Source organism: Fusarium redolens, assembly GCF_020744475.1.
Source record: "Fusarium redolens strain MPI-CAGE-AT-0023 chromosome Unknown BKA55scaffold_17, whole genome shotgun sequence".
NCBI classification, from domain to species: domain Eukaryota; kingdom Fungi; phylum Ascomycota; class Sordariomycetes; order Hypocreales; family Nectriaceae; genus Fusarium; species Fusarium redolens.
The window spans coordinates 1,104,075-1,121,381 of record NW_025763680.1 but is presented as its reverse complement, the minus strand read 5'-3'; the positions used below and the strand labels follow the sequence as shown (position 1 = coordinate 1,121,381).

The 17,307-nt window shown below is 47.6% G+C and overlaps 8 protein-coding genes and 1 non-coding gene across 9 annotated transcripts; 5 read left to right on the top strand and 4 right to left on the bottom strand.

The window, feature by feature from the left end:
* The first annotated feature begins 299 nt into the window (after positions 1 to 299).
* On the top strand, positions 300 to 392 carry BKA55DRAFT_t274. Its single transcript has one exon. It is a non-coding gene; the product is annotated as a tRNA-Phe (tRNA).
* A 249-nt stretch (positions 393 to 641) lies between these two features.
* Positions 642 to 1,872, bottom strand: BKA55DRAFT_141421 (uncharacterized protein). The gene is made up of 3 exons (XM_046184896.1): positions 1,513 to 1,872; positions 933 to 1,465; positions 642 to 878 (listed from the first exon to the last, which is right to left on the bottom strand). The coding sequence occupies exons 1-3, from the start codon at positions 1,732 to 1,734 to the stop codon at positions 800 to 802; spliced, it is 834 nt and encodes a 277-aa protein (XP_046044818.1). The 5' UTR covers positions 1,735 to 1,872; the 3' UTR covers positions 642 to 799.
* Positions 1,873 to 2,997: 1,125 nt separating this feature from the next.
* BKA55DRAFT_579855 (uncharacterized protein) lies at positions 2,998 to 4,025 on the top strand. Its single transcript, XM_046193922.1, has one exon. It carries the CDS (start codon positions 3,048 to 3,050, stop codon positions 3,831 to 3,833), a length of 786 nt encoding a protein of 261 aa, XP_046044817.1. The 5' UTR covers positions 2,998 to 3,047; the 3' UTR covers positions 3,834 to 4,025.
* A 745-nt stretch (positions 4,026 to 4,770) lies between these two features.
* Positions 4,771 to 5,989, top strand: BKA55DRAFT_742496 (concanavalin A-like lectin/glucanase domain-containing protein). The gene is made up of 3 exons (XM_046201506.1): positions 4,771 to 4,816; positions 4,899 to 5,418; positions 5,466 to 5,989. The coding sequence occupies exons 2-3, from the start codon at positions 5,019 to 5,021 to the stop codon at positions 5,855 to 5,857; spliced, it is 792 nt and encodes a 263-aa protein (XP_046044816.1). The 5' UTR covers positions 4,771 to 4,816; positions 4,899 to 5,018; the 3' UTR covers positions 5,858 to 5,989.
* BKA55DRAFT_579852 (S-adenosyl-L-methionine-dependent methyltransferase) lies at positions 5,990 to 7,814 on the bottom strand. The gene is made up of 8 exons (XM_046193921.1): positions 7,674 to 7,814; positions 7,575 to 7,627; positions 7,437 to 7,532; positions 7,352 to 7,393; positions 7,234 to 7,300; positions 6,848 to 7,188; positions 6,462 to 6,800; positions 5,990 to 6,411 (listed from the first exon to the last, which is right to left on the bottom strand). The coding sequence occupies exons 1-8, from the start codon at positions 7,692 to 7,694 to the stop codon at positions 6,351 to 6,353; spliced, it is 1,020 nt and encodes a 339-aa protein (XP_046044815.1). The 5' UTR covers positions 7,695 to 7,814; the 3' UTR covers positions 5,990 to 6,350.
* A 560-nt stretch (positions 7,815 to 8,374) lies between these two features.
* BKA55DRAFT_579849 (uncharacterized protein) lies at positions 8,375 to 10,496 on the bottom strand. The gene is made up of 3 exons (XM_046193920.1): positions 10,079 to 10,496; positions 10,000 to 10,027; positions 8,375 to 9,954 (listed from the first exon to the last, which is right to left on the bottom strand). Exons 1-3 carry the CDS (start codon positions 10,384 to 10,386, stop codon positions 8,425 to 8,427), a joined length of 1,866 nt encoding a protein of 621 aa, XP_046044814.1. The 5' UTR covers positions 10,387 to 10,496; the 3' UTR covers positions 8,375 to 8,424.
* A 390-nt stretch (positions 10,497 to 10,886) lies between these two features.
* On the top strand, positions 10,887 to 12,299 carry BKA55DRAFT_667144 (Alpha/Beta hydrolase protein). Its single transcript, XM_046197812.1, has 2 exons — positions 10,887 to 11,291; positions 11,336 to 12,299. The coding sequence occupies exons 1-2, from the start codon at positions 11,074 to 11,076 to the stop codon at positions 12,264 to 12,266; spliced, it is 1,149 nt and encodes a 382-aa protein (XP_046044813.1). The 5' UTR covers positions 10,887 to 11,073; the 3' UTR covers positions 12,267 to 12,299.
* A 135-nt stretch (positions 12,300 to 12,434) lies between these two features.
* BKA55DRAFT_522037 (uncharacterized protein) lies at positions 12,435 to 14,844 on the bottom strand (the record flags this gene model as incomplete). The annotated part of the gene is made up of 4 exons (XM_046188552.1): positions 12,435 to 12,685; positions 12,736 to 13,002; positions 13,048 to 14,283; positions 14,331 to 14,844. The coding sequence occupies 4 exons, from the start codon at positions 14,842 to 14,844 to the stop codon at positions 12,435 to 12,437; spliced, it is 2,268 nt and encodes a 755-aa protein (XP_046044812.1).
* Positions 14,845 to 15,974: 1,130 nt separating this feature from the next.
* Positions 15,975 to 17,252, top strand: BKA55DRAFT_597986 (uncharacterized protein; the record flags this gene model as incomplete). Its single annotated transcript, XM_046196152.1, has 1 exon — positions 15,975 to 17,252. The coding sequence occupies one exon, from the start codon at positions 15,975 to 15,977 to the stop codon at positions 17,250 to 17,252; it is 1,278 nt and encodes a 425-aa protein (XP_046044811.1).
* Between the last annotated feature and the right edge of the window lie 55 nt (positions 17,253 to 17,307).

Below are 17,307 nucleotides of genomic sequence, written 5' to 3'. Positions count from 1 at the left end.
GCTCCTCAGCCGTAACGAGAGGCTAGGTTATAAGAGCATCACTCCCAAGATTTCGACCGCTTAAGGGAGTAAGGACGCTATGAGCAAAATGCACTCCTGGAATCGTATTCAAGGCCAATTGCAACGTGGATCGGGATATGCTCTAAGCCAAAGGCGGAAACTATAATAGTGATGCGATGTTCATGTTTATCTCCCGAAGTCAAGGTTGTAGAAGTAGTCATCCAGGGTAGTGATATTCTATCGGCACCGGCCTGACCTCAGCTGATGGACGTCTTACTGAACTCAATGTATATCTGTCGGCGGGTTTAGCTCAGTTGGGAGAGCGTCAGACTGAAGTTAAACTTCAATCATTCGATATCTGAAGGTCATGTGTTCGATCCACATAAACCGCAACCTCTTCTTTTTGCGTATAACTAGTCCATTTCCACATTATGGGGAGGTTAAGTTATTTTTTTTCTCAGATAGTTTTAAACGCCGCTTTTTATGTCAATGTTGTTAGTCTACAGTTCCTTACATTGTATATATTCCTTTAATTATCCGGGTATGTTTTATCAGCTTTACTTCACTGTTTAATAACAGAAGGACATCACCAGTCTCGCGGCCTCTTAGACCAGAAGCACTTAAGACACTTATTGTAAATTCGTCCTTTAATATATACTCACCGTATCGAAGTAAATACACGCCTCCGGTCTCGCCCTTGACTCCTATTTCTTCACCCATTATCCCCAACTCCTCGCTCCCAATCACATCATCATTATTCGTCCAAATTTCAGCAGTTGCGCTCCTCAATGCAACAGTATTAGTTTGCACGCAGCTTTTTCCAAAGCTTGTGCATACGCTCAGCCTGCCCAGGGGTAAAACGCTTAGGACCACAGTCACTAGAGATCATTAGCAATCAGCCCAATTCTGATATCACTAATGATTGTACTTACGGAGGAACATAGTTCATGAAGTTATCAATAGGGTCCAGACCAGGCTTGTCAGGACAAGTGTTGCGACCCGGCTCGGGGCAAGTGTCAGGGTCGGTAGGATAATCCTCATAAGGGGTATCATCGACATAATCACCAGGCTCCTCACAACCATTCTCAAAGGTATGTTCTAGACCAAGCCAGTGACCAACCTCGTGAACGGTTACAAAATTAAACTTGGGAGGTGTCTCGCCAGGCGTTGAAGGCCTCATGAGGCAGCCATCGTAGAGAATTTGCTCCTTATTAGGGCTGGGAACGGGGAGCTCGCACTTTCCACCGGGAGGCATGTCCACGATGTAGTAAAGATTGAGATCCTTGTAAGTTCCCTCTCGAAGAGCGGCTCGGAGATCACCTTCGGTGTCGTCGCTACCTGGGCTGCCGATGGGGTACGCCCAAGATTCGTTGACGGTTCTGGTGGTCTTTATCAACTTGAATGAGAACTTCCATGGCTTGTAGCTTTTGTTCAGGAGATCCATCTGTTCTTTGACAGTGGCTTGCTGGGAAGGATCAGTAAACATGCTGCAAATGCTTCGGTAGGACTTGCACTGAGATAGCCGTCTTCTTCCTTCTTGCTTGCTGCAATGACATGGACGTAGGTCTTGATCTCTACGCTCTTATGTTGTCCTCGGATCTCAAGGTGGTCGTTTGCAAGGTCTTTTGATATAGCTTTGAAGCCACTGCTGGAGCCCGAGGTACCGCAGTCAAAGCCAGCGGCTGCCACAGAGTTGGCCAAAAGGCCGAGAGCAAGAGTAGATTGAAAATGCATACTGAGTTATCGATGACAGACAATGCAGCGAATATGTCAAGACAAAAGCTTCTAAACGTACTATGTATTACCATTTATACTTGGAAGATTTTCGTATTGCATGCTTGCATTTGGAACTCTCGAATCCTGGCAATCCTTCACACACTGCGCCGCATTCGCCTATACTGGTCGAGTTCTTGGCGGTACCCCTCACGAGTTCGAAACACGAGGTAGAACCATGTTAGCGCCACTTTGAAAAGCATTGAATAGGAAATAAGAATCTTCCTTCAAGGGTATTTAGAGATTTAAGCAGGCTGACACCATTGCCATTGGCTGGTTGAACGCGGATGGCCATAGGAGGATCGCGGGGTTACGTGGACTTTCTGTTCTAGGCTGAGAATCAGGCAAAAGAGACACAGTTTAAGGATTGCAATCGTAATACTCGGACTCGAATACGCCGTTCATCTTATGCGGTGAAGAATAGACTATTCTGAATCTGCTCAGGCCGCGCGGTCTCGAAATTGCTTGCCTGGTGCTGGCGGCGATCATGATTGTAGGCTTCTACAATGAAGTGAGGAGTCAATAAGAATTTGCTCTCGAGATAAGCGGGCTATCCTTTAGGCTAATATCCCCGGTCGGCCTTTTGCCCAGATTCTGAGCCTCTGGAGTAAGGCAGACTTACGACACTTGACCGATGCGGCTAGGTGAGACGCGAGTTGCCCTATGGTCGTTTGTAATATACGGTGATAAGCGTTTTTCATGGATGTTTCTCGAGCTACGTTAGGTAGTTGCCTTTAAAGTTGAAGGTTAACTTTAAACTCTAAAGACCAGAAAACCAGGGTTCCCCCCCCCCCCCCCCCTCCCCCCCAAGATGAAACATCAACAAAGTCCGTCGGCAATTAACCATAAGCAAATTATGTCCTGTCTGCTGAATTGCCAAAGATAACTCTCTTTCAAACTAAACATGATAAGAAGTGCTATGCTACGAACATCATGTCACTTTATCAGGCGCATTGTGCGTGAAGGTTAAGTTGAGATACGTCCTTTGACTTCATGTTAAGGCCACAGAACTTAGTACAGTTGGTAGCTAATGAGGATTGAAAGATCAGGGTTTGGGTTGATGTAGCCTGTTACATACGCCAATAATAAAGGTCACATAAGTTGCAAAATAAAACTTTATTTTCTTTGCCATGCCTTGTGAAAAGAAATTAGCCTTTCGTAAAAGACATAAAAGCGAACCACGCCTACTTCGCTCTGCGCTATACTCTTCACTCCTCTATCAATAATCATCCGAAGCACCGAACACATACTCCAGGAAACGTCCTATTCTCATCATGGATCTTTCCGAAAAAGAATCCGCAAATGGAGACTTGCAAACATTCTCGTGCTTTTCAAGGCTTCCTCTCGAGATCCGTCATATGATATGGGAGTGCCTAATCTCCATACAACGACACCTGAGGATAGAAGGCCGTTTCGGAAACCCGACAAAGATCGTGTCTATATCAATCTCTCAAGGTTCATTTCTCTCTCAAGTCTGCTCTGAGAGTCGAGAAGTCCTTTCTCGTATTAGCTCGTACCAGGCCGCAACAGATGGTGATGGAGCTTCCGCTAGTCGACATGTTGACACCGTTCTAATGACAACGTTGGATGCACCTGTACTGGAAATGTTCTCTGTCTTAGCAACCGGTGTCGATTGTATTGCTATACCACGGCCCGTTGGAGGTCAGTTGCAGGACCTCCATCTGGCTCTACAGAAGAGGGTAGCTGCTGGTAATCGACCGGTAAAGGCGGTTTACACTGCAATTTCAACATACCTTCAGGATCAGTGGTTACCGAGACAAGAGGATCACCCCATAACATCAGCCTCTGACTTCAAGGTCATTGCTGACGACGATGAGGAATTACTCCCAGACTTTGATCTGGGGTATTTCTACGTTAGAGGCGGCAGGTCTTTTGTGGCAAAACTAGCCTTCCTCTCCTATCTCAACGGATTTTGGGAACATGATCGAATTGCAAAGGAGCTACGCTCGACCTGGCAGGGACTTGCTTCGAAAGACGGCATCACAGCGCCTGTGTTGAAACCGGCCATGATCTTGACGTGTGGTACCAGAAAGCATTGAGTTTACCGATATAGCGAGATAAAATATCATTAGCGGGGAGCAATGGTTCCATTGAATCGGTTGATCTAAAGCTACATGATGAAGTTTTGGATTGACTGGACCTGAGCCAAATTGATAGAAGCCAAACAAGATACTAACGGAGATCTTTTGGGAACAGGCAAAAAGAGCCAACGAAGAAAGAGACCAACGCCAAAGAGAGCAAGCCAGCAATGCCAGAACATGGTTATGACGGTTTTCACAATACTGGTCGCACGACAGGTGAAAGAGATTTCTTATATCTCAGATTGATAAATCTACTTGAAAGCTCGAAATGGCTGGAAAACATCTATGGGATGGAGTCAATGTATATCTCGGAACGTTGGTTCTGGCGCTACACTGTTTGTCGATGTGAGATACTTATATATCCTCTCCAAGTAGCAAAATGTTGAGAGTACTAGCTAGACCAAGAGAAAAGAAGACCCATAAAGGACCATAACTAGTAGCTTGTAGCTATACGTCTGCTTCTCTCAACACGACAGTTTATCAAAGATGCAACGTTGTATTGGAGGCTCTGGTCTTGAAGAGCGTGTTTAAAGCCTAGAACAGATCTACGATCTCGGGTCCAGCCATTTGCAGCCAATTCTCGCTAGAATCGGCCGAGAAGCCACATTCCAGGCCCAACAATGGCCTCCCAGCACGGAATTCCGGGAATCCACTACATCAGCATTCTTCACTCTTAAAATCACCAGTAGGAACCTTCCAAATCCAGTGCTGACCCGGAAATTAAGGGCCCTCTATTCGCCTCCGCCACGCCGCTCTGTTTCGAGACCGTTAGTGCTTATATACAATGGATCCAAGAAATGAAGCATAACGACCTTGATTCCTTCGAAAAAGTCTCAAACAAACCAAAATCTCAAGACAGGAAATACAAAGAGCTCAGCCACAGAGGTTCGGCCCACTAGAAATGAACAGGACCTAAGCTCAGACTCCTGCAATGCCGTCTGGTATGTTGGAAAACTTTACTATACAGGGGACCCCTGGAATGCTCAGCTTTGATATCCACCGCTAAACCAGGTCCGACATTAGACATTCCTCTCAGTATGGTCTAGACGGAAATCCTACGATCCTTCGAATTAATGGATTTGGTATTTAATATGCGCGCCAAGTCACGATGGACTCAGGCCAAGATATTCCTTAGAACTCACCATGCATATCGCTTCATACGTCTCCGTCGCGTTCACTGTGCTTGGCCTGGCCAATGCCTCGCCGAAAGGATGCACTACCAAGCGATCCCCTGAGCCAAAGTTGGAGAATGGTCATTACATCGTCGACCGCGCGACGAAGTTCGCCAACAAGAAGGTTTGGACTTTTAATGGAAAGATTCTTCCTGAGGGTCTTTACTCGAGCGATTATCCCGTTGGAAAGACCCATGTTTTCACTTCGTCTGGTGTCAAGGTCCGCAATGGGTACCTTGAGTTGACGGTCCCTGGTGGCCAAAAGTCCAAGCCCTACAAGGCTGCTGAAGTTGCGACTGAGATTGAGAATATCAAGTACGCTTCTGTCCGAACGACAGCTATACTCAGCGAACCTGCAGGTGTTTGCAATGGTACGATCTCCGATTCATCTCAATTGACAATATACTAATGTTTTCAGGAATGTTCTTCTACCAATCCGACAGCCAAGAGACCGACATCGAGTGGCTCTCTGATCCTAAGTCCGAGTCCAACTACGACGGCATTCGAAGACTATGGTTCACGAACCAAGATAACGATGGCGACGGCGAGCCATCTCACAAGCCTGTTCTTCCTCCTTCAAACCCTACTACTACCGAGCACGAGTACCGAATTGACTGGACCAAGGGCCTTGTTCAATTTTATGTTGATGGTGTTAAGCAGTGGTCTACTAAGAAGGATGTCCCTAACGTTCCTGGGCCTTGGATCTGGAATAACTGGTCTAATGGTGATAAGGGTTGGAGTGCAGGACCTCCTAAGCAGAACGCTGTGTTCAAGATTAAGAAGATTGAGATGTACTACAACACTGCTTAGAAGGTGTTTGGACAGGTGCTGGGTTGGTGAAGTGTTTAAGATCTACTATAATATTTGCATTTGAATAGCTTGCATAGAACTTGGAGAAAACAACACAAAATAGAGTCAAGATACAATGTTGTCTGGAGAAGACCACTCGTCTCTCGATTTATTGCCTGTCTCCTTTAGTTGTTCCTTGATACTGAGCAAGTTCGACGTTTCAGTGTCTAAATGGAACTTAAATCCGGCTGGACAGGGTGGTAGTGCAATTGCCTTATGATCCGAATATCTCTACACCATGGCTAAAGTCGAAAGGGTTATCTCTCTCGCGCGAAGACTGCATGGATAGGATATCTTCTTAGACAGGCTCAGAGAAGGAGCTCGCGATACGCGGCTTGTCACAAGATCGAGGAGTATGTCGACATAATATCAGCCTTTCAGTGAAACAACATAAAACTTCGTAAGTCTTTCAAATATCTTCCGTCTCGGAATATCGATATCCCAATAAGAAATACTACTCCGCTGCAGGGGTACTCTCCTTCGGCCTCTCAGGCTTCTGCCCATAAACGCTGAATCTACAACTCATTAGCTTCCCAATTCACCCAGCACACAACAGAGAACTTACACATGGCCAAAAGCCTGCGTCTTGGGGTTCATAAGGACCTTTCTCATCTCCGCCGCAAAGAGCTGCATTTCCGCGGGAGACCACTTGAGAATCTCGCAGAGCGGCAACTTGACGAAACCATCAAGGGCTTGACTAAACGATAATCCCACAAAAGTTCCCAGATCTTTCTTCTTTTTATCCCTTGGCCACCTGCCAATAGGGATCCTGTGAGTTTGGGGTGTTACCGATACGAAACCTGCATCTTTGGCGAGGGTTGAGAGTTTGCCGTTTGAGAAGTCGAATGTGCAGCCGATTGTTTGGCCGACTTGGGTGAAGACCTTTGCCCAGCGTGTGAAAATACTAAGTCTGGTTAGTAGTGGTGAAGGGGGGGGGGGATGGGGACGTACTGGTCGTCGTCGACTTTGATCTCGGGGTTCTGTGAGAGCATTTGAAGATCAGGCTCTATGTGCTGGAACCAACCACCTGGCTTGAGAGCCTTGTACATCTGACTGTACAGCCTGTCCCAATCACCGATAGCTCCCTGAAGATATCGAATGTGGATAAAGTCGAAGGACTCGGGCTCAAAAGTCCATTCGAGTTGAGCATCATCAATCTGGAACTCAACGTTTGGGGGGACGAAGCTTGGTTGGGTCGGAGTGATGTCTGTAGCAATAACTTTGGCTGATGGGTATTCACCCGCCACGTTTATGGCCCAGATACCGGTTCCTGTACCAATGTCGAGGATTTTCTAGGCTGTGTGAGGACGGGAGTCTTTGGTGATAATGGGACTTACTTGGGGATTGTCACCGATGGGAGGGAGAAAGAGCTTGTCATCAAGCATCAATGTCAACCAATGATGGCTAAGATAGTTAGCCGACATCTAGACTTACGTTGCTTGGAGATGGGCTTACATGAGGTCGAGTGCTTCGAGTTGTTCTTCGTCATTGGGAGCCCTGACCTGTCAGTACCAACCGTGCCCACTAAAGGGTATCTTACCAGTGCTTTCCATATTTAGGATTGGCATAAGTCCTTCCCTGAAAATACTTGTTCTCAAAAATACTCGAAGTAATCGACGCAGTTGACTCAGTTTCACTGCACGGTCAGCATAATCCCAACCCTTCCCAAGCTACATACCTATCAGCGCTAAAGTTACTCTCAGTATCATCCCCCAAATCCAACGCAGGTTCCTACCAAGATTAGCACTTGTCGATCACATCACAGTGAGTAACATACAGCCTCAATTTGAGCCGTCATCTTTACGTTATGTTTTGTTTCTCAGCACAAAGAAATAAAATACACTCACGCGTGCGGGGTCGGTGGTATCTTTATGTATGTTTGTCTTTGTTGACGAGGCTTGAGGGGTTACATGACATGTCAAATTGCTTCTGTGCCGCAGGCGCTGAAATGCATGAACGGAGGACGCTATCCAGTGACGGGAGGGTGACAGGTGGGGCTAGTGGCATTGCAGATGGGGATCGATTGAGGTGTTTGTCTCTCTTATGCTTGTTGGAAGTGGTATTATGCAGGTAATTATGGACTGGCGGGTACTACCTGCATCTGCCGTGTCACTCTCTTCTTCTAGAACTTTACAACCTCAAGATAGATAGAAAGAATGAACTATAATGGAATAAACTGTCATCTCTTCTCTGATCATTAGCTTGCGGGGAGAACTACGCTAATGCGACAAGACCCTTGTTCCGGGCGTCTTCAAGACAGGATTTTTCAACTGTGGCATGCTTGATTATTGGCTCTGAAAAATCTTTAACCTTTTGAGGCTGGAACGGCCGTCGTAACGTGTTCGTTTTGTTGCCACTCATGCTGTCGTGATGCGATTGCGGGAGTGTGACATCGCACCAGGTGCATGTACGCCATGAAAATGAAACGTCGGAGATGATTGCAGATATACGACAATGCTAATGTGTTTAATTCCTGTGCCATTACTAATCATTCACTTCATTGGTGTCATAAGTATTACAATTGAAGGCTAAAAGCGCACAAAGTCACTCCAATAATTCCAATCCAATAAGTCATCCCCGACATTAAAATCCCAAGCATCGAGTACACTCCCCGACATCTCAGCATCACCATTTCCAACACGTCTCTTACTCCAAAGCAGCTCAATACAAGCCAGTACAGCCTCACCCTCACTTAATGCCTTCCGTCTCGCCTCCCAAGCTTCCATAGTCAAGTTTCCCAGAGCAGTAAACAACGAATTATCAACAGAATCCACAAGTTCAGGATGATCGGTGTATAAACTGTCCACTAATTTCCAAGCCAGATTTATTCGCGGTCCGGAAGGTCGTCTGCGAAGTTCACTGATAACGTAGATCCAAGCGTCGATTTGGTAGTTAGATGTTAGATGAGTAAACATCTGAGAAGAGAATTTACTCTTGAAACCCACGTTAACGAGTTCCAAGAATGACAACGCTGCGTTGAAGAGGATATCGCTATCTTCTTTCGTCATGTAGACATCTCCATCGCCAGGCGCTGCTTTAGCCCTAGGATGATGTAGCCTGAAACGCATTCTCGCAATAGCTAGTTTCGCCATTGCATACGTCAGATCATGAAACGGAACAGCTCTGTCAAGCTTAGCAAGATACTTCTCTGTGTAAATCGTCTCGAGCTCGTTGATAGCTTCGTCTTCGGCTTTTGTTGACCCTCCTGGTCTTCCAAAGCCTGGAACGATGCAATCAAAGACTTTGGCTGCTTTGGGAGATGAGCGAAGCCATTGTGTTACTTCGAACTTCATCAAAACGCAGACCATTTCTGTTGGCCCGGTGTGCTGGACGGGGGGTTCGAGCATATCTGGATGAAGCTCTGTGTCATTGATGTTGAAGGGAAGACGAACGTCGCCGAATTCGGATCTTGCTAGCTTGATTCCAGGTGTTGAACTTGCTCGGACTCGCGAGTCCAGACCTTTTATCTGCCACCAGAGTCGAATGCGCATTTCTTTCTCGAAGAATGAGAGCTTTGTATCGGTGTCTGATTTGTGTAGGCCCATCATCTGTCCAGCTCTTATGGCAACGGCTGTCAGAGTACTGGCTAGTTCGATCTCTGGATTTGAGAAGATGAACAGGACCATGGCCTGAAGAGTCTCCAGATCCTTCGTGGTGAGAAAGTCAGCTCCTGCAAGAGCTCGTATTGTCGCAGTTCGATAGCGCGTGAGTAATGTCCCTCTGTCCTCGCCCAAAGATGCCAGACAGGCTTCTGACGACAGTGAAGTAATCGAAAGGAGGTATATGGAGAACATAAGTGCTGAAAGGGGCTTGGGTACGTTTGCCAGATCCCAAGTCGCTTCCAGGATGCGTTTCTGTAGACTTGGGACGTGAACAATCTTGATGAGGGGATTGACGCATTCGACGAAGGTCTGCCAGAAGAAAAAGATTTGTTTCGGTTCTGGATGATTCTCGTAGGCTTTCGATTGAAGGTCGAAGATCATGAAGTGAAATGGTAGTGAAGGATGAAGGAAAGGGTCGTCTTTGTTACGTAGTGAAAACATGGGAGGATATTTGAGCTATACTGTCAGTGAAAGCCATGCATCCTGATCGAAACTACATACCTCATGGCTCAGCTTTGACCAAAGACATCTACATATATCAGTATCAGTATGCAAACTATTGATGGACAGAATGACTTACAATTCCGTTGCAGCATCCGACACCGTCATAGACGTATCATCCTCACTCTTCGCCTCCAAAACCGACGACACCCAAACATTAGCATGCTGACTATAATCCACACCATTCTTCTTCATCAACGCCTCATACTGCGCCAGCCTCGCCAGCAAATCCTCATCAGCAGCTCTTTTTCGCGGTTTCGGCGGAAGAGGCGCTTCGTAGCTACATTCTGCTCGGCCTTTCTGACAATTTGAACAGGGATGTTGGCGATCGCACTTTACTTTTCGTCGGGCGCACATTGAACATGCATATTTCCGTAGCTCTGCCATGATATCGATGATGATGGGGAGTGGAGGATGTAGAGGGAAGCGAGAAACTCTGTGGTTTCGGGTGCGGAGGACTCGGGGATGTCGGGGCTGGGAGGGGTTTAGCGTCGGGATCTGAGAAGTCCGAGGATTGTTAGTTTGTTAAAGCTGGCGATGGAATACTCTAGGCAGAGTATGAACATGAGTATCAATGGGGTATAATACAGCTCTTTTGACTCCTATTTTTATATATATGAATGTGTTAAATTTCGCCTGCGAATCACAGGTGCTATAAGTTAGTGGTCTAGTTTTCCTATGAAATCACATGTGGGGAGCAAGAAAACTTTAGACGTTAAACTGGGGTGCTAAAATTAACTGGTGTTAAGGCCTGCTAATATATACTAAACTTACCTAAGTCTTTTTATCACTTAGGATAGAGGTCCTAAGTTTTGCTGCCTCCCTAAGCCCCGATGATCAATTGCGTACTACTTCGCAGCCTCAACGGAGCTATTTCCTCTAACGAACCAAGATAAGCTTTCTCCCATCCCGAGGCGTGCTCGGTTATGAAGGACCTAGAAGGGCACGAGAAACTACTTATTATCCCAATCTGCACGTCCTCCCTCTCATGCATAGAATAGACTCAACTATCCATTCCCTCAAAGGCTGTTCTCCTCGATCTAGTTGATTGACTGGGTTTGACGCTTCCTCATCATGCCAGACGATAAAATCACCCTCGAGGCAGCCCATCGGCGCTTCAAAGAGCCACTACCCAAACTAACCGCCATCAAATGCTCAATTATAGCTTACGCGTTACGCGTCTTTATCGTTGTTTCGAATTATGGTCTTTCGCTGAAAGAAAAGATCATCACACCCGCCAACGGGCCGACTCTTACAAAGGGTTACGCTTGTCGACCGAAGTTACCCATACGGTATGTCGTTAACTCATTATTTTGACAGAATCTAACAGTAATAGAATATTCTTTCCCAAAAGCTTCGATAAAAACTCTCAAACAAAACTTCCTACAATGCTTACCATCCACGGCGGCGGTTTCGTCATGGGTGATCCTCGTGACGATGATCATTTCAACTACACATTCGCCAACATGCACTCTGTTCTCGTCGTCGCGCTGAATTACTCTAAAGCACCGCATGTGCACTTCCCAACCCCAATTTACGACCTCGAGGCGCTCGTCTTAGCAGTTCTCTCCGACTCATCGCTACCAATTGACCAAGACCGCATCGCAATCATGGGTTCCTCGGCTGGTGGCAACCTAGCGCTCTCTGTATCCCAACTCCCGAGTATGTGCGGCAGTGGAGATGGCGTGCGACGCATCAAGACTGCTGTACCGATGTATCCAGTGGTTGATATGTCTGTGAGCCGAGAGTACAAGATGCAGACTCGGCAGTGGAAACCTCAACTTGGAGGGTTTCGCGCAAAGACGATGGATATGTTGTTTGCGCTTTCGCCTGTTTTTGAAGCAGCGTACTCTCTACCTGGTCAAGATCATCATGATCCACTGTTGAATCCTGTTTACGCCGATAAAGATCGACTCCCGCCACATATGTTCTTTCTTGCGTGTGAGCTTGACATGCTGGCGGGGGAATCATGGAGAATGATTTGTGGACTGACGGACCGTGACATTGGAGATGAGACCGTGGGCAGAGAGGCACCTGGGCCTAAAGGGGAGTTGATACTGGATGATGAGAGGTATTCTTTTGAGATGAAGACTAAGGAAGGAAGTTATAAATGGCTGTTGATTCCGGATCAGATTCATGCGTATGATAAGTATGAGAATTTGGAGAAGCTTCACGGGGATAAAGAGTGTTCAAGAGATGCTGAGTTGAAGTTGATAGAGGCTCAGAAGGTGATTGGGAAGTGGTTGTTTGATGAGCCATTTGCTTGAGGAATTTGAGGGAGGTAGAGAGACGAACTGGGGATATTCGTGATGGGATATGCCAAGTCATCGTAACATAGGTCGAATTAGTACTGTCTATTCATATAGGGGTATTCCTCGAGACAGACGTTCTTCTCTCAACCAAGTTCTTCATCCACTGGTATACTAATGAACTTCTTAAGAACCTCCTCCTCCACCACAACCTCCACCACCTCCTCCGCATCCACCACCGCCGCCACATCCTCCTCCTCCAGAACAACCTCCTCCAGAACAAGCAGCCCCAGCACATCCACCACCACCATCTCCACCACCCGCACATCCTCCCCCAGCTGCATTACCTCCACAACTCCCAGCCGCACAGCCAGGCGCAGCTCCATAGGCGTACGCCACAGGGACAAACACAACCGGTGCCATAAAAGGTCCGTACACTACAGATGTCAGTCAATATTCAATCTCCAGAAATGGGAAGGCAACGTACTCCAGTAGGAATAACCCCAGTGATCATAGTATTGATCCTTAGGGGGAAGCTTACGACCTTTCTTCTCGGCGCGTCTGCAGGCCTTTTGGTAGTTCTCTTCAAGACGCTTGTTTTGAACCTCGCGGAGTCTATTTTGGACTTTTTCGACGTGGCTTGCTGCGACGAGACCTTCATTTGATGTTCGGACTGCATTGTGAGAGGAGATATGGGCTGAGTTGTCAGGAGGACACATATCTGCAGCTCCAGACTCGTAAAACTTGTCGGCAACTAAAATCGTCAGTCACCATTCTTCAGGTCTGTTGTTGGACTTACTCTTCTCGCTGTGGGAGAGCTTGAGAACTCTCCCAATTGATGTGACGTGCGCGGCTCTCACGCTCTCGCAATACCAGCAGGTACACTCAGAGTAGACTTCATCAAACATCTCTTGGTAAATCTTGCTCGTCCACTCAAATCCATCGTTCAACTTCTCATCCTCAATCTTGTCATCATGTCGCACATACTTGAACACTCGCTTCGTTGTGTACATGAAGTACGACAGTGGCATGAGTTGATGGGTATGCCAGCCAAGATCAACATCGAGGGTAGGAACGGCAGTCTTCTTGGGATTCTTGGCGATGATTCTCATGAAGCGATTATACTTCAAACAGCATCTGTCCATGGTCTCGCGTGCGGTGGGAGAGTGTAGCCAATCAAGCTTACACATCTTTTCGGCAAAGATTCCTTGTCGCATCACAGCGCCGCAGAGATCGAGAGCAAAGGGGCTGAAGTTCTCCCAGTAGCGAGACATCATCTTCCGAACACAGATTTTTGAGAACGCTGGCACAAGGCCCATTCGTCCCCTGGCGACATCGCCGTGGATAGTGGCGAGAGCACTTGGTTTGAGAAGTGCCTCAGACTCAATCATCTTGCGAACAGTCTCCATGGTAGGCGGATCTTCAGGGTCCGGTGAATCAAGAAGTTTCTGGATCTGAAGGCGCAGAACATGCTGAATCATACGATTGGGAAACATGCGTTGGTCAAATAAAGATCCTTTGTGCACAGTAATAGGAACGGGAGTTCCGCTGTTAGGCCAGAGCATCGTTCCAGGCATGGGCTGACTCTTGAAGATGACGTTATCCGCGTCTTTGCAGAACTTGACGACGCTGAGGGTTTCTTTGGTGATGCGGGTATTGCACTTTGGGCAGCGAGCCTCAAACCTGATATCGCCGTAGCCAGCGCCCATTAGACCCGGTCGGTCTGGGGTCTTGGGTGTTTCGTCGAGACCGCAGGTAGTCCAGGGGACGTCGAATGGTTGTGCGCAGTTCTTGTTAGGACAGGCGATGGTCTTGACGAGGGGGTCGTCGACGTTGTCCCATTGACGACCTGTTTGGGCGACCCAGCGTGCCTTGTCGTCGTCGGAAACGTTGTAGCTGAATGAACCGTCTATTGCAGCATTGACGAGACTCCATGGCATTCCGGACTGCCAGAATTGACGGTGGCCTTGGCGGATACAGTCTTCGAGGAAGTTGTAGGGGTTCAACATGTGAGAGTGATATACCATCAACACGTCTGCAATTTGTTAGCACCATCATACGGAGGCCAACAATGCGACTTACCAAGAGGCGGAAGAGCCTTCTTCTCCCACCAACGAGGCGACTCCCCAACCGGAAACTGCGCAAAAGACGGAGAATTCTTATCGCCCATATCACCCTCCGTCAAAGGCATCAACTCCCTCGGAAGTGAACTCCACCACGCCTCATACCGATCAACAGCCCTCGCGACAAACAACGCCCATCGTTTCTCACGCACTTTACTCAGCGCTTTCTTCTTATCGTCTAGTTCATGGTTAAACTCCCCTGCAGCAGGATGTTCGTCAACGTCGCCATTCTCATGGACTACAATGTTTCCATCGGCACGAGTATCCCATAATCCCCAGAGTCCATCTGTATAGCCAATGTCTTCTTTTAGCGCTTCAAACGCGAAGAGAAGACGGAGGTGCGCGAGGCAGGTACTAGAGTCTGGTTCATGGGGGAGGGTGTCGATGTGAAGATCTGTGAATGGTGCTGTGAGGTCATCTGGGCCGGGTGCAGGTGTATCGTCCACGGCCTGATAAGCCGGAGGGGCAGCCATGGTAACAAAATAATTTATAATAATAATTTATAACCAGCAATACTCTTTGATTGGATTAATGAGGTTGATTGCTGTTGATAATTGTCTTGTTGAGTTGGAAACTTGGCAGTTTATATCACGGAACTGTGCCGCGATGCAAGACCCCTCGATCTTGCCATGTTCTCCGCGTTTACATCATTTGTGGACAAGCGAGGCAGTGCAAAAGCGTGTGTGACTGGTTGGATAAGGAAAGCAGCGGAATGATCACAAGGGTAAATCATGCCGATGATCCGAGTATTCTCCAAGCTTATTTGCTGGTGCACTAACAAATCTGCGGGGTACACCAGGGACCATGCATATTATTGGAGAAATGCTGTTAGCCTAATAACTAGAGTTACAGCCACCGCCCGGTTACACCTGAGGAACAGGCAGCAGAATTTGTAGAGCTAAGCCTTGGGGAGATGTACTCGGGCGGCGATTCTTATGCAATCGCTGCAAGGCTGGGCGTAGAGATCACCAAAATGGAAGGATTCTTTTCTTCCTTCTAGAAGGTCTTGGGTTATGCCTTGCATGTTCTAGCTTTGGGGCTGTGACGTCGCAGTGGATGCCTCTCACATCTGATTGTACAACCAACAACAGTTCTGGACCGTCATGGATTGGGGGCCGTTTTGGATGAGGACCAACACGTCAGCGATAAGAATCAGGTCATTGGGATTTGACAATGACAATTACGTATGAGGCCCGGCGTTTGAATCGAGGGCAATTGAACAAGGCGTGTGATACAGGGTTAGGCTGTATACATGCTGCATGCATCTTTGACGGTCGTTCTCAATTGGGAATGCGAAAATTACATTACGGCCCGCAATACCTGGGCAATGAGAAAATGATCTGATCTGGCCGGGTAAAGTAAGCCTTAGATCCGACATCATGCAATTGACGGGTCGCAAGACTGGCTGAATTTAGTCGTATTTTGTGAGACATTGCGCGTTGGTTACACGATATCTCGGTGTTTTGGCGTAAGACGGGTCATTCACCTCAAAAATGCCGAATCAAATCACCGATATGACTTTGTATTTAGACTGGTTTCGCAAATAAAGTTATCAGATCAATTCCTCATCATTCATAACCCACTATTCCCGTATTTCCCTAAAATGTCAACCCTCAAAGTCCTCGTGGTAGGCGGAGGCATCGCCGGCCCCTCAGTGGCCCACTGGCTCTCCCGCACCGGCGCAGAAATCACCCTCATTGAGCGCTCCCCCAAAGCCAGAACAACAGGCCAACAACTCGATCTCCGGCACCAAGGCGTGTCTGTCATGAAGAAAATGGGTATTGAGCCTGCGGTTCGCGCTAAGCATGTTCACGAAGTTGGAACACAACTCATTGACACGAATGGTCGGACGAAGGCGTTTTTTCCGACGACTGAGAGTGGGGATGGGAAGCAGAGTGTCACGACCGAGTATGAGATCCTGCGTGGTGATCTGGTCAAGATTTTGTTGGGGCTTACGGAGGGGAAGCAGAATGTGAAGCATCGCTTTGGAACGAGTGTTGCGAGCTTGACGCAGGATGATGAGAGTGATCTGAATGGAAAGGTTCATGTCGGGTTTGATGATGGTGGTAAAGACGACTTTGATCTTGTTGTTGCTGCTGATGGAACGGGTTCAAGGACACGACAACTCATGCTTGGACCTGACGCTCCTGATCCACGACATTTCCTTGGCGGTTATATCGGCTTCTTCAGCGTCTTGTCGAAACCGCACGACACGAATCGCTTCACGTTCTGTCATTTGACAGGCTCACGCTGGCTCGGTACAAGAAAGGACTGCCCGGAGATGACGCGCGTGTACATGAGCCTACAGGGTCAGAATGAGGGTCTTGCAGCGGCGCATCAGTCGGGAAAGCTGGAGGATCTCAAATCTGCTTGGGCGAATGTTTTCGCAGACGGGAAATGGGAAAGTGATCGGTTCATGGATGCCTTGAAGAATTCACCAGAGGCAGATGATCTCTACTCCACGCCCTCCCAAGAAGTTCGACTTCCGCCTGGGTCGTGGTCCAAAGGTCGTGTTGTAGCCATCGGCGACGCAGCACACGCTCAAACAGCGAATGGCTATGGAACAACATGGGGTATCGTTGGTTCGTATATCCTCGCTGGCGAAGTCGCGACTCTGTGCAAACAAGATCCCAGCAAGGGAGTTGTACAGGGCGTGAAGAGATACGAAGAGATCTTTCGACCTATTGCAACGTCTCTGCACGGCAACCAAAGCATATTCGCTAGAACGGTCTTTGCACCAAAGACGGAATTTGGAGTGCAGATGCTTCACTCGCTGGCAAGAATGGCATCATGGTTCAAGCTAGATCAAGGAATGGGTCTTCGTTCCAAGATCGCAAACTGGCAAGTTCCAGAATATCCAGTATTGAACGCTGAGAAATAAAATGGGGGTATCAAATACAAAGCTGTATTATAGTTAGACAGGCAATTCATCGCTT

What these genes read in the sequence shown, in the direction of transcription:
- BKA55DRAFT_579855 (XM_046193922.1), top strand. Translation starts at nt 3,048, where the DNA reads ATGGATCTTTCCGAAAAAGAATCCGCAAATGGAGACTTGCAAACATTC.
- BKA55DRAFT_579849 (XM_046193920.1), bottom strand. Translation starts at nt 10,386, where the DNA reads ATGGCAGAGCTACGGAAATATGCATGTTCAATGTGCGCCCGACGAAAA. An exon ending in TCGGATGCTGCAACGGAATT is followed by an intron (nt 10,028 to 10,078) that starts GTAAGTCATTCT and finishes TGATATATGTAG; the next exon opens with ATGTCTTTGGTCAAAGCTGA. An exon ending in GGTCAAAGCTGAGCCATGAG is followed by an intron (nt 9,955 to 9,999) that starts GTATGTAGTTTC and finishes CTGACAGTATAG; the next exon opens with CTCAAATATCCTCCCATGTT.
- BKA55DRAFT_667144 (XM_046197812.1), top strand. Translation starts at nt 11,074, where the DNA reads ATGCCAGACGATAAAATCACCCTCGAGGCAGCCCATCGGCGCTTCAAA. An exon ending in CGACCGAAGTTACCCATACG is followed by an intron (nt 11,292 to 11,335) that starts GTATGTCGTTAA and finishes TAACAGTAATAG; the next exon opens with AATATTCTTTCCCAAAAGCT.
- BKA55DRAFT_742496 (XM_046201506.1), top strand. Translation starts at nt 5,019, where the DNA reads ATGCATATCGCTTCATACGTCTCCGTCGCGTTCACTGTGCTTGGCCTG. An exon ending in ACCTGCAGGTGTTTGCAATG is followed by an intron (nt 5,419 to 5,465) that starts GTACGATCTCCG and finishes TAATGTTTTCAG; the next exon opens with GAATGTTCTTCTACCAATCC.
- BKA55DRAFT_141421 (XM_046184896.1), bottom strand. Translation starts at nt 1,734, where the DNA reads ATGCATTTTCAATCTACTCTTGCTCTCGGCCTTTTGGCCAACTCTGTG. An exon ending in AAGAAGACGGCTATCTCAGT is followed by an intron (nt 1,466 to 1,512) that starts GCAAGTCCTACC and finishes GATCCTTCCCAG; the next exon opens with CAAGCCACTGTCAAAGAACA. An exon ending in TTCATGAACTATGTTCCTCC is followed by an intron (nt 879 to 932) that starts GTAAGTACAATC and finishes AATGATCTCTAG; the next exon opens with TGACTGTGGTCCTAAGCGTT.
- BKA55DRAFT_579852 (XM_046193921.1), bottom strand. Translation starts at nt 7,694, where the DNA reads ATGACGGCTCAAATTGAGGCT. An exon ending in CCATCGGTGACAATCCCCAA is followed by an intron (nt 7,189 to 7,233) that starts GTAAGTCCCATT and finishes CACACAGCCTAG; the next exon opens with AAAATCCTCGACATTGGTAC. An exon ending in ATCAAAGTCGACGACGACCA is followed by an intron (nt 6,801 to 6,847) that starts GTACGTCCCCAT and finishes AACCAGACTTAG; the next exon opens with TATTTTCACACGCTGGGCAA.